Source organism: Aquarana catesbeiana, linkage group LG06 (assembly GCF_042186555.1).
Source record: "Aquarana catesbeiana isolate 2022-GZ linkage group LG06, ASM4218655v1, whole genome shotgun sequence".
Classification (NCBI taxonomy): Eukaryota; Metazoa; Chordata; class Amphibia; order Anura; family Ranidae; genus Aquarana; species Aquarana catesbeiana.
Window position 1 is genome coordinate 394,198,182 of NC_133329.1, and position 18,067 is coordinate 394,216,248.

Here is an 18,067-nt window from a genome sequence, read left to right on the forward strand (position 1 = left end):
ATTCATGAACTTTTAAGAACTCCTTTTTGAGACTCTGATTGCCCACTGCTCTATCCATCCAGGTTACTGTTTGTTTGTTCCTGCTACCCGGGCCCCCCTCCCCTGTAGTGCTACTGGCTTCCCTCCTCTCCCACTGGCAGCTGCTGTGAGCACACTGGGGGATATTTTAGGATGGAGGAAGAAAAGACAGAAAAACAACTCACTGTGTTTGTTCAAAACTGAAGCATGGTAAGCTGTGTTTACAATGCTTCAGTTTGTGAATGAGCAAAAAGCACCTCAGACTGGGGAAATCTCAGTCTTCAGTCCCTTTCTCTGTCTCAAAAGTGAGACATCAGGGGTCTGTTTGGACTCCTGATATTTCATCATTCCTGTCATTCCCTTCCTTCTCAGAGCTGGCCGCTCAGCTGTCGGCTAATTGCCAGCTCCTATCTCTCCACGGTTACTCAGCTGTTGATGATTTCCTGCTTGTCAGTCCTGCCTACTTAAGCCGTCCAGTCCACAGGATCTCTGCCTTCACCTTGGTCAACATCACAGAGACATTCTCCTGCGTTCCTGTTTAAAGACTTGCTCTGCTGACATCCCTTCTGGCTCCAGATCCTGCTTGCTGTTCCATTACATTGATCCCTGACTTCTGGCTTGGCTGACTATCCATTCCGGTTACTGAACTTTGGCTATGATTTGACTACGTTTGTTCTTTTTCCTTTTATTATTAAACAAGTGTGATTTTACTGTACTTCTGTCTTGGTCTGATTTCATGGTTTCTGACAATTATCTCCAAAGGGGCTCCTTAAATTTGTAAAAAAAATATTAAAAAATAATATTGTAATAAATTATGAAAAAATATTAAATATTAAAAAAAAAGTAATAAAAACAAAAAACTACTAAAACCAGTCTCTGCCCCACTGACACGGTCCACCCACTGCTCTATTGACATCGACCTTTGTGCTACTGACGGCATCCACTGCCCTAATGACACCATCCATGTCTTATTAATTTTAAAATGTTTGGTTATATTAAAGAGGAGTTCCACCCGAGGTCCAGTCAAAAAAAAAAATAAAAAATTAAAAGTCATCAGCTACAAATACTGCAGCTGCTGACTTTTAATTGGACACTAACCTGTCCCTGGGTCCAGCGATGCGGGGGATCGAAGCCCCGCTCGTTTCCCCCTCCGTTCAGCGGCGCCGGCATTGCAACTGTGGGCGCCGGGCTGTGGCTTCACAGCCTGGCACCCACTGCGCATGCGCGAGCGGCGCCGCACGCCGTGATTGGCCGCTCAGTCACCTGGGACCTGTAATGGTTCCCAGATGATTGACAGGAGGGAGGGAGCGGAGCTGAGCCCTTCCTGTGCCGAGGGGGAAGTGATGTCACCAGCCCAGGAAGAGGCAGACTACGAGGGACCCCCTAGCAACAGGCATTTAGAGGTAAGTAAAAAAAAAAAAAAATATCCAAAATTTTTTTTGTATTTTTTTTTAGGATTTTTCATGTAGTTTTTTTTTTTTTGGGTGGAACCCCACTTTAAGCTCCTCCAGGGCGGGGATTGATGTGAATGACTAATTTCTGTGCAGTAATGGTATTACAGAAAAGAGAGAAAAAGATTAAAGTAAACCTGTGCTGTGTCCATGCAGGGCAAAGCAACTGGTTCATTTAACTGCCAGCCTCTCCTAGTGCTCTGTTCAGCCATTGGAAGGCAGTAGAATACCCAGTACTTCTAGGTATGGAGATTGTGACTCCCTTTCATTCCTCCCATGTGACAGCCATTGGGGCTTGGTGAGGCACTCATCACTGTCACATAAGGTGTGGTTGAGCCTTCATCCCTATTGTAAGCTCCACATCATGACATGGAGGTTTTACAGGACTTTGTCTCATCCCCAGCAGTTGAACTGAGCTCTGTAGATAAGTATGCACAGATGGGAAGTTTTGGATTCCCACAGAAATCTACCAGGATGCAAAAGGAGGTCAACTGCAAGTCAAATGTTTTCTGAATGATCTCAAAAGTGTCTCCAATTAATGTCAAACTGATGCCTTCCACAAAAGCCCAAAGCCCCTTGGCACAGGCCCTGAAGCAGACCCCGTTGCTCCAGTTGCATGGACTTGTCTACTAGCACTTCCGGCATTGCCCATTATTGAGTCCGGCATCGTTAGTGAATTTGGTTCTCAAGCTTTGGACATACAATACTATTGTTTTTTGCTGTTTTTTGCTGCCTGTATTTATCTCGGATAACTCACATGTGGATTTGGTGTTGCCGGTCTTCTTGGATTTGTACCAGATGGTCATGCAGTCCTCTTGCAGCTTGAAGTACCTCTGTTTCTTCCAGCTGCGTGACTTGACTTTCCTCATCATAGACCCAGCCTGCATGAGCTGCAGGTTCTCATCCAGCTGCACACCTGGAGAAACCAACATTTTGTAGATTTAGGTCTCGTTCATGCCTAATGCATTGGCATGCGTTTTAAAAATGCATGGACAAAAGAGAATACATTGTTTTTTAATAGGATTAATTCCCAACAATTGGTGTGCAAAAAAAATGTGTACTGCATTTTGGGTGTGATGGTCTTGTCAAGTCAATTCAGTTTTTAAAACCCTTAATTGTATGTAGCACTACCCCTGCAGAAACCGCTGATTTTTTTGGGCCTATGCCCCCATTCACAGCATGCAAAGACAGGCAGATGGCATTTACTCACTCAGCCACCAGGATCATCGGATACCTCCTGCCGATATCCTTCCAGGCAGGGCCATCTTAATGCATAAGCACCCCTTGGCACTGCCCAGGGGCCCCAGGTGCATGGTGGCCTCATGATAATCTTGCCTTACATCATACTTGCCAACTGTTTTGCTGGGACAGTTATGTTTTTTACTAAGCTGTCCCAAGATGGCCACGTCCCAGCAGCGTCCTGGAACCTGTACTGTGCCTTCCTGACCTCCCCTGTACTGTGCCTTTCTGACCTCCCCTGTACTGTGCCTTCCTGACCTCCCCTGTGCTGTGTCTTCCTGACCTCCCCTGTACTGTGCCTTCCTGACCTCCTCTGTGCTGTGCCTTCCTGACCTCCCCTGTACTGTGCCTTCCTGAACTCCTCTGTGCTGTGCCTTCCTGAACTCCTCTGTACTGTGCCTTCCTGGCCTCCCCTGTACTGTGCCTTCCTGACCTCCCCTGTGCTGTGTCTTCCTGACCTCCCCTGTACTGTGCCTTCCTGAACTCCTCTGTGCTGTGCCTTCCTAAACTCCTCTGTACTGTGCCTTCCTAACTTCCCCTGTACTGTGCCTTCCTGAACTCCTCTGTGCTGCTCCTTCCTGACTTCCCCTGTACTGTGCCTTCCTGACCTCCCCTGTACTGTGCCTTCCTGACCTCCCGTGTACTGTGTCTTCCTGACCTCCCCTGTACTGTGCCTTCCTGGCCTCCCCTGTATTGTGCCTTCCTGACCTCCCCTGTACTGTGCCTTTCTGACCTTCCATGTACTGTGCCTTCCTGACCTCCCCTGTACTGTGCCTTCCTGACCTCCTCTGTACCGTGCCTTCCTGACCTCCTCTGTACCGTGCCTTCCTGAACTCCTCTGTACTGTGCCTTCCTGACCTCCTCTGTACTGTGCCTTCCTGACCTCCTCTGTACCGTGCCTTCCTGACCTCCTCTGTACTGTGCCTTCCTGAACTCCTCTGTACTGTGCCTTCCTGAACTCCTCTGTACTGTGCCTTCCTGACTTCCCCTGTACTGTGCCTTCCTGAACTCCTCTGTACTGTGCCTTCCTGACCTCCTCTGTACTGTGCCTTCCTGACCTCCTCTGTACTGTGCCTTCCTGACCTCCTCTGTACTGTGCCTTCCTGACCTCCTCTGTACTGTGCCTTCCTGAACTCCTCTGTACTGTGCCTTCCTGAACTCCTCTGTACTGTGCCTTCCTGACCTCCTCTGTACTGTGCCTTCCTGACCTCCTCTGTACTGTGCCTTTCTGACCTTCCATGTACTGTGCCTTCCTGAACTCCCCTGTACCGTGCCTTCCTGACCTCCTCTGTACCGTGCCTTCCTGACCTCCCCTGTACTGTGCCTTCCTGACCTCCCCTGTACTGTGCCTTCCTGAACTCCTCTGTGCCGTGCCTTCCTGACCTCCCCTGTACTGTGCCTTCCTGACCTCCCCTGTACTGTGCCTTCCTGACCTCCTCTGTACTGTGCCTTCCTGACCTCCCCTGTACTGTGCCTTCCTGACCTCCCCTGTACTGTGCCTTCCTGACCTCCCCTGTACTGTACCTTCCTGACCTCCTCTGTACTGTGCCTTCCTGACCTCCTCTGTACTGTGCCTTCCTGACCTTCCATGTACTGTGCCTTCCTGACCTCCCCTGTACTGTGCCTTCCTGACCTCCCCTGTACTGTGCCTTCCTGACCTCCTCTGTACTGTGCCTTCCTGAACTCCTCTGTACTGTGCCTTCCTGACCTCCCCTGTACTGTGCCTTCCTGATCTCTTCTGTACTGTGCCTTCCTGACCTTCCATGTACTGTGCCTTCCTGACCTCCCATGTTCTGTGCCTTCCTGACCTCCCCTGTACTGTGCCTTCCTGACCTCCCCTGTACTGTGCCTTCCTGACCTCCCCTGTACTGTGCCTTCCTGACCTTCCATGTACTGTGCCTTCCTGACCTCCCATGTACTGTGTCTTCCTGAACTCCTCTGTACTGTGCCTTTCTGACCTCCTCTGTACTGTGCCTACCTGACCTCTCCTGTACTGTGCCTTCCTGACCTCCCATGTACTGTGCCTTCCTGACCTCCTTGTACCGTGCCTTTCTGACCTCCTCTGTACTGTGCCTTCCTGACCTCCCTGTACTGTGCCTTCCTGACCTCCCATGTATTGTGCCTTCCTGACCTCCCATGTACTGTGCCTTCCTGACCTCCCTGTACTGTGCCTTCCTGACCTCCCCTGTACTGTGCCTTTCTGACCTCCTCTGTACTGTGCCTTTCTGACCTCCCCTGTACTGTGCCTGTCTGACACCCCCCCCCCCCCCCCATACTGTGCCCTATTGTGTTGATTAGTCATTTCTCATTGTTTAAAATAGATTTGATTGAAAGTACAAATACATATATGTTTAATGCTATCAACTATTTAAACTTTAACTCTGGAGAGCAGGTGTGTAAATTGGGGCAGGCTGGTAGGGGCCCCAGTGCATTACTTTGCCGAGGGGGCCCATGGGGCTATTAGGACGGCTCTGCCTCCAGGCTCTTCCTAGTGATGGAGATGTAGACTCACACCGTACAATCAGCCCGCCCATAGATGGTTTCTTATCTCGACTGGTTCAGCAGGGACTCAAACCAGCTATGGCTGGCTTAACTGTTTACTGTATCGCTATTGCATACATTGTCCATGCTCATTTGCTAGGAAGGATGGCTTGTGTATTTGTATGCATATTTTGTAATACTTTTATGTATCCTAAAATTGTAAGTAGCTGTATGCATAGCTCCCAACTGTCCAGTGGCGTCGGGAGGGGGGGGCTGGAGCCCCGAATGGGTCCCCGAAAAGCCCCGGGTGTCAGGCATGCACAATTTAATTGTTAGACCCGAGCTCCGCCGAGTGGGGACCGATCCGATCCCGAGCGCCGCTGAGCGTGGCCCAGTGCGGCCAAGTCACATAACAGGTCCCGCCTTCTGGAGCCTGCAGTGCCAATGATGGACGTCCCACTGGTCCAATGGCAGGACCGCGGGACGTGTGACATCATAGGAGCTGCAGGCTCCAGGAGGCGGAAATTACAATGCGGCCGCCGCGCCACATCGATCCCCGCTCTGCGCTCGGGCGGCTCTCCTCTCCTCTGGCTGCCTCGCACACCACGGCTGAGCTTCTGCTGCAGGACACAACATGAAGTCTGTCTCCTGGTCAGGTAGGTCAGTGTGCGTATGTCAGTGTATGTCAGGTAGGTAGGTCAGTGTAGGTAGGTCAGGTAGGTAGGTCAGTGTATGTAGGTCAGTGAAGGTAGGTCAGGTAGGTAGGTCAGTGTATGTAGGTCAGTGTATGTAGGTCAAGTAGGTAAAAAGTAAATATATTCCTGAGCTATTATGTGAATATAAATACAAACAACTGCTGCAAACACCGAATGTGGGTCAATCCATACCCATACACAAGAATATAAAAGGAATGGCTGGTGCTGCACTGTTAAAAAATTATAAGTAACTAAGGCTTCATAAACTAATAAAAAACACTGTGCAGTATTGCTAAAGGTATATGTGCAAAGTAAATGATGATCACAAGGATGAATACTGACACATACGGTGATATATAAAATCTTCCAACAATACAGTGACTGGTTTAAAAGTGCAAAGTGACAATAAACCAAATAATACAAAGTGCTGAAATTATTAATATAATAATACTACTACTACTAATAATAATAATACTAGCCCTCTTCCATAAATGGAACAAAGTGCAACGTGCAAATGAATTGTGCAAAAGATTACTCAGTCTCTTCTTCTGTGCATAAAACCACACAGTAAAAAGTTCAGGAATAAGGATTTCCTCTTTGTGCAAAAACACACTTTTGCCCTGTACAGACGATCGGACATTCCGACAACAAAATCCATGGGATTTTTTCCGACGGATGTTGGCTCAAGCTTGTCTTGCATACACGCGGTCGCACAAAGTTGGTCGGAAATGCCGAACGTCAAGAACGCGGTGACGTCCAACACGTACGACGAGCCGAGAAAAATGAAGTTCAATAGCCAGTGCGGCTCTTCTGCTTGATTCTGAGCATGCGTGGCACTTTGTGCGTCGGAATTGTGTACACACGATCGGAATTTCCGACAACGGATTTTGTTGTCAGAAAATTTGACAACCAGATCTCAAATTTTGTGTGACGGAAATTCCAAAAATGTGAAAAATGTGTGATGGAGCCCACACACGGTCATTTCTTTTGTATAATTTTCCTTTAAGGGGGGCGTGGCAGGGGGTGTGTCCTATGCCCAACTACTTTTGCTTATAGGTGTCCCTTGTCCCTATCTCATAAAAATTGGGAGGTGTGGTTGTATGGACAGTATTTTTGATTATTTTGCTTTGTATCTTTTTTTAAGGTTACTTTACAGTATAGAAAGTAGCAGGGATCACAAGGGCGTCCCGCGATTTTGCGGCGTTTCCAAATCACGGGGCAGAATCGCGACGATTCCGCCCGCAAAACGGTACGCCAAGGTGTGAATGGAGCCTTATGACGATCGAAATTTCCGACAACAAATGTTCGATGTGAGCTTGTTGTCGCAAATTCCGACCGTGTGTAGGCTCCACCGGACATTTTCATGTCGGAATTTCCGACAACAAAAATTTGAGAGCTGGATCTCAAATTTTACGACAACAAAATCCGTTGTCGGAAATTCCGATCGTGTGTACACAATTCCGACGCACAAAGTTCCACACATGCTCAGAATCAAGCAGAAGAGCCGCGCTGGCTATTGAACAGCAAAGGGAAGACACACTAAGGAAAGATATACATGCTGCTCACCCCAATGTGAACAGAAAAAATGGAGAAAGGGTCCCCCACGGGGGTTTTTAGGCAGCTAACTATAGATATGCGCAAAAACACTGATAATTCCAACGGTACACCTCGAAGTGTGCAGTCGCCCAATCAGCCAAGAGGTGGCTGCATTATTAAGCATTTAGATGGATTTATTTGAAGAAGATGTCTCCCAGATGCATAAAAGAAAGGGGCATGAGGGAGTAAATATATTAAAACCAGAGTAAAAAAGTGACATAGGGTCCAATGGATCCCTCATTGCTCATGGTTGAAAATAGGATTTTAATCTATTCTCCACCATGAACGAGACTATAAAGTATAGACTCGATCAGGTATAGCAATGGTGCGGACTTACAATACAAGAGCATAACTATTTTAGTGAGGTCAAGGGGAGAAATATAATTACAATTTTTTCCCCTTATTGTAAGTCTGCATTAGTGTCCTAATATAGAATTTAACACATTCCTTAGAAAGTATAATATTAATGCATCTAATGTGGTATCCACAATTTACACAAATAGGCATATACAGGAGACCAAACAATGCACAGCTCATATCTAACTCTCATGTGTCAAAAGGGGGAAGGGGTGTTTAACCACCCAAATTTCTATAGCAAAGGGAAGGCACACTAAGGAGAGATATACGTGCTGCTCACCCCAATGTGAACAGAAAAAAACATTGGCTAAAGCATTGAAATTCTTTATTAAAATGAGGAATAAAAAGATTGATAAATGAGTGTTGAAATATGAGCTCAAATGGGAATATCCCCATGCCAAATACAGGTAATAGCAAACATAGAGGTTATACATAGCATATGGTAATGACTATTGCATAACAATGCTGACGCGTTTCGACCCATGGTGTTGGGGTCTCTCTTTAGAGGATGAGTTTGCTAAAAAAAACCCAAAGTTTATAATAACTTATCAAATTCATTTGAACTGAATTTCCGCAACATCATATACACTTCATTTCAATTGCACCTCATACATATTCATTGTTTTTTCACTTCCCACTTGCTTTCCCAACAATCACTCACATCACCTTCATTCTTTATGTACATTTATTTTTTATTTTTCCTCACCACCTAATCATTTGCATGTATTTTTAGTACTTTTAGTTTCGTTTTTTTAACCATTTTCACATTCTTCACCAGCTCACTGTGCCTATATTTCACACTTTTAACTCTATTTCTTATCACTGTTAGTGTCAGAGTTCAAAGACAAGGTCAACTCTGGCATATTCTATATCAATTATAAGAATATAGTCATCATTATTATATTAATATCATTATTTTCTTTTACTTGATAAATCACTATAATTTGTAACAGATCATCGGAACATTTTCTTACCGCCCAATAGATTAATATTATAACTATACATTAATATGGGTTTATTCATGAGCTACCGCTCTGATAATTGTCGTAGGTTCTGGCCCCACCCCCTTGGGGCTTTGGGTGGGGGACACTGGTACGTGTGACTCCCTGTAAGTCGCATTAAGTGGATCCTTGTCCCCTCCTCCGGGGTGCTGTGGCGCGTGGGCGCACTGGATGGTCTGACGGCTATGTGGGGAGCCTCTGACCGAGGGGGATAATCCAAATTCAGTGGTAACTATGTGCAACGTGTTATTTAACAATTTTGCATACATTATAACCCTTTCAAATGAATTTGATATGTTATTATAAACTTTGTTTTTTTAGCAAACTCATCCTCTGAAGAGACCCCAACACCATGGGTTGAAACGCGTCAGTATTGTTATGCAATATTCAATACCATATGCTATGTATAACCTCTATGTTTGCTACTACCTGTATTTGGCATGGGGATATTCCCATTTGAGCTCATATTTCAACACTCATTTATCAATCTTTTTATTCATCATTTTAATAAAGAATTTTAATGCTTTATCCAATGTTTTTTTGCTCATATCTATAGTTAGCTGCCTAAAACCCCCCCTGGGGGACCCTTTCTCCATTTTCACTGGCTATTGAACTTCCCTTTTCTAGTCCCGTTGTACTTGTTGTGTTGTACGTCACCGCGTTCTTGACGTTCGGAATTTCCGACAACATTTGTGTGACTGTGTGTATGCAAGACAAGTTTGAACCAACATCCGAAGTTAAAAAAATCCACGGTTTTGTTGTCGGAATGTCTGATCGTCTGTACGGGGCACATTAGGGTTTTAAGAAGAACAAAATGAAAAACACGAGAACACTCAGCAAAACGCTCGAGATAGCTACACACGGTAAACTGTTATGATGTGGGAATGCTGGGCGGCTGGGAAAAAAAATCTGCAAACGACTGAGGCCGCAAACTCTAAACCGCGACTTTGCGGGGGGGGGCGACTGTAAACTTTAGAGACGGGTTCTCTTTGTGTGTGTGTAAGATACTGACCTCCCTGCAAAAATAGAAGACGTTCCAACTAGACTTGTGCACAACGAAAAATTTTGTTTAGTTTCGGTTCGTTGTCATTCGTAAAATACATAATTTTATTCTGTTATTTTCGTTGTGTTACTTTAATATGTTTTTGGATAATTTGTTATTTCTGTAGAGTGTCAATATTCGTTATACTGAATCTCGAATCATGTCAAATTCATTCATTATATGCGCTATAATTTAGTTCGTATTTGTTGAAATTCGATATTTATGTATGTATATATATTCGTGATAATGATTTGTAGTTTGGAAAGTCGTTTGTTTATTGAATCTATTAACACACACAATGACTATATCTCTTCTCCTCTGCTCAAATACAATACAACACACACAATGACTATATCTCTTCTCCTCTGCTCAAATACACTACAACACACACAATGACTATATCTCTTCTCCTCTGCTCAAATACACTACAACACACACAATGACTATATCTCTTCTCCTCTGCTCAAATACAATACAACACCCTTCTCACTCAGTTCTCAGAAATGCACTTTGCCAGTAATCCAACCTCCAGCACAAAATTAATCAGCTGAGTGGACTGTAAGATTCACTTTGAGTTGACCTTTTGTTTCATTAGATCTTTAACGAATTACCGAATCATGTCGAATTCATTCGTTATATTCGCTATAATTTCTTTCGTATTAGTTGAAATTCGTTATTATTTTATTCGGACATTCGGATGCATCCAAATGTCCGAAAGATGCAAAATTCGTCCGAATTTCGATTCCTTACGAAACGAATTGCACAAGCCTAGTTCTAACTATTATGCCCTGTACACACGGTCGGATTTTCCGATGGAAAAAGTGCGATCGGATTGTGTTGTCGGAAATTCTGATCGTGTGTGGGCTCCATCGGACTTTTTCCGTCGGAAATTCCGACACACAAAGTTTGAGAGCAGGATATAACATTTTCCAACAACAAAATCTGAACGTTTAACCACTTGTTTACTGGGCACTTAAACCCCCCTCCTGCCCAGACCAATTTTAAGCTGTCAGCACTGACGCACTTTGAATGACAATTCCGCGGTCATACAACAATGTACCCAAATGAAATTTTTATAATTTTTTTCCCACAAATAGAGCTTTCTTTTGGTGGTATTTAATCACAGTGACTAGTGTTAAGTGTCCTTTGCATATCACCGTATAATAAAAATAAACATGAAATAAATGCAGCAAAATCTTGAATGTGCACGGTGACACATATAAGTAAAAGTAACAAATCAAAATGTGATCTTGCGCAATAATCTCATAACCTGAGATAAATTTCCTCTAAGTAAAGTAACACAAATCGTGTGGTAAAAGAAATGACGTAAAGTCATTATTTAACCTAGGTGCATAATTACCGGTATATAAACATTCTATAATAAATGATAAATCTATAATAATCAGCTAATACACATGTGAATGCTATTACATAGCTAATAAGTGCTACCAAAAATGCCAGTAAATAAAGTGTAATAAAAAGTGAATTGTCCAAATAAATAATAAATGGAACGATTGGGTCCTCAAAGATGGATGAACTGTTGTAGGAAGTCCTAAATAGAGATATAATATGGATTCAATAGATGGTTTCTTAATAATAAAGTGTAATAGTGTTGCCCTTCAAACTCCCTGTAAATATGGTCTCTCAGAACTCTCACCTCAAAACTGTTGTGTCATAGCTTTTATGGGTACTGGTCCATGGATGTTGTCACTGCTATATGTCAGTGCTGGTGATCATGGATCTCTCCTCCAGGATCCCCTGCTGTGACTCCTAGAGTAGTGCGACAAAGTACCCCGAATTAGTGGGTCCTACTCTAGTAATAGAATGGAAGATCCTTGGTCTCAACCATGGGAGCTGAACTCCTCTATGTGGGAGAACTGAAGGGGATGCCACGCATGCTCAGAGTAAATTAAGAGACGAAAGCTATTGGCTACTGCCCCGTTTATATTCCCGACGTACGTGTTTTACGTCACCGCGTTCAGAACGATCGGATTTTCCGACAACTTTGTGCGACCGTGTGTATGCAAGACAAGTTTGGCCCAAAATCCGTCGGAAAAAAATCTGATGGATTTTGGTGTCGGAATGTCCGATCAATGTCCGATCGTGTGTACAGGGCATAACTTTTCTAAAACTTCTCATCAAAAAGGAAAACAAGACTGCAGTGAGGCAATTTCTCCTCCTGGTCAGGACAAAGGGCTTGTTGACCCCCATCAGTGCCAGACGGATTCATTTTCTAAATCCATCGCTCCACTAATTCATCCTACTAATTATAGCTAAGAGATACCATTTCTAATAAGAAAGTCCATTTAATCCACTTTAAAACTCATTTATATTCTTTACCATCGCGCCGGTAGACATTTCCATAGTCAAACCACACATTGGGGGAGGGGAGGGGGCGCTAAAAGCTAATATTAAAATTTGGATTTTAACAAGATTGGATTTTGGTGTTCATTAAACCCCGGGCACATCAATTATTTAAACTGACCATGCCTGCTACTGTCTGATTGTACAATCTTCTTTAAAAGTAAACTCTAGGATAAATAAATATCATCTAAATCCATTCTTCATGTGTATTCTTCTTGAATCTCGGTGTGCTTTGTGTATTTTTTTCCCAGATCTGTGCAGTAATCCAGTGTGAGACTTCCTGTAATAAAGACCGCTCACTGCTGATCTCTCTCCTTGTGCAGGGTGACTGGTCTTGTCTCCGCCCCCCTCCTGTAGAGGGTGGGGTCTGCTGGGCCCCGCCCACAGCTCTGCTCTCTCTCTCCTTGTGCAGGGTGACTGGTCTCCTGTAGAGGGTGGGATCTGCTGGGCCCCGCCCACAGTTCTGCTCTCTCTCTCCTTGTGCAGGGAGACTGGTCTTGTCTCCACCCCCCTCCTGTAGAGGGTAGGGTCTGCTGGGCCCCGCCCACAGCTCTGCTCTCTCTCTCCTTGTGCAGGGTGACTGGTCTTGTCTCCACCCCCCTCCTGTAGAGGGTGGGGTCTGCTGGGCCCCGCCCACAGCTCTGCTCTCTCTCTCTCCTTGTGCGGGGTGACTGGTCTTGTTTCCGCCCCCTCCTGTCGTTTTCTACAGGCAGCTTGTAGTGGGTTGGTCTTGCTTGGGCCCCTCCCACAGCTCCTCTCTCTGCACAGGCCATGTACAGCACAGTGACGATGTCACTCCTATTTTTATAAGTTAATAACTTGGTTTGCAAAGTCATTTGGCATACACAAATTGGATTTAAATCCTTTGTGGCTCTCAAGGATATTATACACTCACCGGCCACTTTATTAGGTACACCTTCCTAGTACCGGGTTGGACCCCCTTTTGCCTTCATTCTTGGTGGCATAGATACAACAAGGTGTTGGTCAGAGATTTTGCCCCATAGTGACATGATAGGATCACACAGTTGCTGCAGATTTGTCAGCTGCACATCCATGATGCCAATCTCCCGTTCCACCTCATCCCAAAGGTGCTCTATTGGATGAGATGTGGTGAGTGTGGAGGCCATTGGAGTACAGGGACCTCATTGTCCAGTGGTGAGATGATTGGAGCTTTGTGACATGGTGCATTATCCTGCTGGAAGGAGCCATCAGAAGATGGGGACACTGTAGTCATAAAGGGATGGACATGGTCAGCAACAATACTCATGGAGGCCGTGGGGTTTAAATGATGCTCAATTGGTACTAAGGGGCCCAACGTGTGCCAAGAAAATATCCCCCCCACCATTACACCCCCACCACCAGCCTGAACCGGTGATACAAGGCAGGATGGATCCATGATTTCATGTTGTTTACACCAAATTCTGACCCCACCATCTGAATGTTGGAGCTTAAATCGAGACTCATCAGACCAGGCAACGTTTTTCCAATCTTCTATTGTCATATTTTGGTGATCCTGTGAGAATTGTAGCCTCAGTTTTCTGTTCTTAGCTGACAGAAGTGGCACCCGGTGTGGTCTTCTGCTGCTGTAGCCCATCTGCTTCAAGGTTCGAGGTGTTGTGCATTCAGAGATGGTATTCTGTATACCTTGGGTGTAATGAGTGGTTATTTGAGTTACTGTTGTCTTTCTATCATCTGGAACCAGTCTGCCCATTCTCCTCTGACCTCCAACAAGGCGTTTTCCTCCACACAACTGCCGCTCACTGGATATTTTCTCTTTTTCGGACCCTGCTCTGTAAAACCGAGATTGTGTGTGAAAATCCCAGTAGATCAGCAGTTTTTGAAATACTCAGACCAGCCCGTCTGACACCAACAATCATGCCATGTTCAAAGTCACTTAAATCCCCTTTCTGATTGAACTTCAGCAAGTCGTCTTCACCACGTCTAGATGTCTAAATGCATTGAGTTTCTGCCATGTGATTGGCTGATTAGCAATTTGTGTTACCCGGCAATTGAACAGGTGTACCTAATAAAGTGGCCGGTGAGTGTGTATCACAGTTGAAAGTTTGTGTGCCTGGCATTCAGCTTTAAATCTAAAGTTTGCCATACACATGAAAACCTGATCACACGATCTCCTTTAGAAACTACTATCAACCGTGTAGTGCAAAGGCCGACCCGACCGAATACAGATTGACTGGTTAAGCCTAGTACACACGATGACAAAATTAATTTAAAAAAAAAGGTTTTGAAGCGATCGTACGATAATCTGATTGTTAGTTCACAGCTTTTCAAAGAGCTGATCACCACAGTTAATGCAAAATTATCCGAAGGGACAAACACAAAAAATTTTATTGAATGATAGCCAGGGGCGGACTGACCATTCGGGCACCCGGGCACTGCCCGAGGGCCCCATGCCACTAGGGGGCCCCATCAGGGTTGCCAGCCTCAATAAAACCAGGGACAGTATGTATAAATCTGTGTTTTTTTAAAAATCCCAAGAATATAGCTGCCCCGCCTCTCCAGTACCTTTTCAGTGTGTCTATGTGTATTCTGTGTGTGTGTATATTGTGTGTTTGTGTGTGTATACTGTATGTGTGTGTGTGTGTATACTGTGTGGCCCCATAATCTATTGCCTGGGGGCCCCATGAGTTGTCAGTCCGCCCTTGATGATAGCAGAGTGAACGATTTTCGTTTAATCAGTACAGTATTCGTTCCGAAAAAAAAAAAAACGGAAAGACCAAGACCACCCATGTCCGGAAATGAAAAAATACATTATAATACAATAGAACATCATTACATCATTTCTGAAGTTGTATTCTGTCCTACGAGAATTTTCGTATCTTTAGTAACTTCTTCATTTTCGATATGAGACTCGCATGCAAAAAAAAAAAAAAAAAAAGAAGGACAATCATCTGTCCGATATTCTCATCGTGTGTACAAGGCTTTCGTTTAGGTAGGTCCACATGTTTAGTGTAGTTTTGGAAAATTAACAGTTGATTGTACAAAGATTACACAATCAGATTGTAACAAGCGTAACACCCTCCTAGTTTAGAGTGGGCTGCTAAGGAAATTTAGTTTAGCTCTATAAATGGTGGAGTAGGGGTTGCTTGCTCAAGGGGCTGCTCGGTGTTCCACAGGCTGCTGTTCTGCTACTTCCCACTTTCTTCTAGAGGCTTCTGAATGTATAATGTAAGGGAGGACAGAGCAGGCAGCTTGAATATTAATGGCATTACAACCAATCCCTGGGGAGGTGTGCCCAGAAGACGGCAGAAGAGCCCATAAGTAATCTGAGACCTAGTAGCAAAGTGCAGCATTCCTGGGTCCACTTCTTCAGTAGGGGACCCCTGTGCAGGTGCGGTGGGGGAGGGGCCAGAGTGAGGTCCTAGCTAGACTTAGCTGGGGGCCCTACCGAAGAACCAATTTCCAGGTAGTGAGCTGGATCAAAAAAAGGCTTAAAGCCCCATACACACTATTAGATTTTCTGCAGGTTTTTGTCTTCAGATTTACCAAAACCATATAATATGAGGTCAAATCTTAATGCCGCGTACACACGGTTGGAATTTCGGCCCGCAAAAGACCGATGAGATTTTTTCGGCGGAAAATGCGACCGTGTGTATGCTCCATCGGTCTTTTGTTGACGGAAGCATGCTCTCAATTTTTCGGTCGGGAAAAGTTCCTATCCGAAAATGCGAACGTCTGTGGCAACGTATAAATTAGCAGCCAGCACCAGTAGGTTGATTATATATAGGGTTGCCACCTCTCCGGGATTCATCTGGACAGTTCGGGTCTGGAATTAGACATGGGCAATTTGTTTCGTAACAAAACAAAATTCGGCCGAATTTTGCATCCGAATGTCCGAATAAAAAAAATAAAGAATTTCAACCAATACAAAAGAAATTATAGCGAATATAACGAATGAATTTAACATGATTCGGTAATTCGTTAAAGATCTAATGAAACAAAAGGTCAACTCGGTGTAAATCTTACAGTCCAATCAGCTGATTAATTTTGTGCTGGAGGTTGGATTACTGGCAAAGTGCATTCCTGAGAACTGAGTGAGAAGGGTGTTGTATTGTATTTGAGCAGAGGAGAAGAGATATTGTCATTGTGTGTGTTGTATTGTATTTGAGCAGAGGAGAAGAGATATAGTCATTATGTGTGTTAATGGATGCAATAAACAAACGACTTTCCAAACTACGAATCATTATCACGAATATATATACATACATAAATATCGAATTTCAATGAAAGAAATTATAGCGGATATAACAAATGAATTCGACATGATCCCAGATTCAGTATAACAAATATCGACACTCTACGAATAATATGGAATTATCCGAAAATGGATTAACGTAACATAACGAATAAAACAGAACAAGATTATGTATTTTACAAATGACAACGAACCGAAACTAAACAAAAATTTCCCGTTGTGCACAAGTCTATTAGTTAATTATTCTTTCAAATTTTTGGGTTTTCTTTCTTATTTTCGGGTTTTCAAATTTGCAATCATAACGAATGACCCAAAAAAGAAAAGTAACCAAAAAACAAATTAAACGAAAACGAACACATTTTTCGGCAGCGCACATATCTACAAGTGGCTGTGTGTGTTCTAAAGGGTGGGTGTGTGTGTGTGTGGGGGGGGGGGGGGGCAAAATACCAGCCGCTCCTGCGGGGGGGGTAGGGCTACCCAAGTATGGTGACCCATAGATTTACCAGGCAAGGTTCTACCTCAAAAGCCTGATCAGTTTGTATCCAATACACTACATACAGGTAGCTGTTAATAGATCTAAAGACAATTGTTCAAGCAGATCCCAATGTGTATGTCCTGCTGGGGTCCAGATATTGAGCAACTATAAAATGTATGGCTAGTTTTACTTAGTGATAAGTTACTGGCACACTTGGAATTTCATTGATCTGAAGGTAAACGCAATAAATAGTGATTGATGACACAGCCTGATGTACATTGAATTATACACTAAAGCCTATTGCTGGAAACCTCTGCATGGCATTCTTCCTGGTAATGAGCGGTTCTACTTACGGACGTAGCACGGAGCGGTCATTGTTCAGGCGTTACACACTCAGCTCTCCCGTCATCTAAAGACAAAATACATATTGCTGAAATAGATGATCATACATCACATGGACCCGTGTCATGAATATTGCCTTTGTTATTGGAAAGGCACCATGGTTACAGAAAAATATGAGTTCATCCAAACGGGGGGGGGGGGGGGGGGGGGGGAGGGGGGGGTCCAACTGGATGGTGTCCCATGATATATCTGCAAACACCTAGAAGGGATCTACTCTGAAGTCTTTCAGAGCCCACACAGTGCCTTGCAAAAGTATTCACCCCCCCCCCCCTTTGGCATTTTTCGTGTTTTGTTGCCTCACAACCTGAAATTAACATGGATGGATTGTTTGAGGATTTGCATCATTTAATTTACAGAACATGCCCACAACTTTGAAGATGTTTTTTTTTTTTTTTTAATTGTACAAAATAACAGAAAATAGTCAATGTGTATAACTATTCACCCCCCTAAAGTCAATACTTTGTAGAGCCCCCTTTAGCGGCCATCACAGCTCCAAGTCACTTTGGATAAGTCTCTATGATCTTGCCACATCTTACCACTGGGATTTTTGCCCATTCCTCCTTGTAAAACTGTTCCAGCTCCTTCAAGTTGAATGGTTTGCGCTTGTGAACAGCAATCTTTAAGTCTGACCACAGATTTTCTATTGGATTGAGATCTGGGCTTTGACTAGGCCATTCCAACACATTTACATGTTTCCCCTCAAACCACTCAAGTGTTGCTTTAGCAGTGTGTT

The 18,067-nt window shown here is 44.2% G+C and overlaps 1 protein-coding gene across 1 annotated transcript in view; it reads right to left on the reverse strand.

The window, feature by feature from the left end:
- The window catches only part of PLCD4 (phospholipase C delta 4), a 123,583-nt gene that overhangs the window by 59,323 nt on the left and 46,193 nt on the right, over nt 1-18,067 (reverse strand). The window contains exons 3-4 of the mRNA XM_073634370.1: nt 17,286-17,341; nt 2,227-2,385 (exon numbers count right to left, since the gene is read on the reverse strand). Coding sequence (XP_073490471.1) covers nt 2,227-2,385; nt 17,286-17,307 — 181 coding nt within the window. The 5' untranslated portion in view covers nt 17,308-17,341. The remainder of the gene's footprint in view (nt 1-2,226; nt 2,386-17,285; nt 17,342-18,067) is intronic.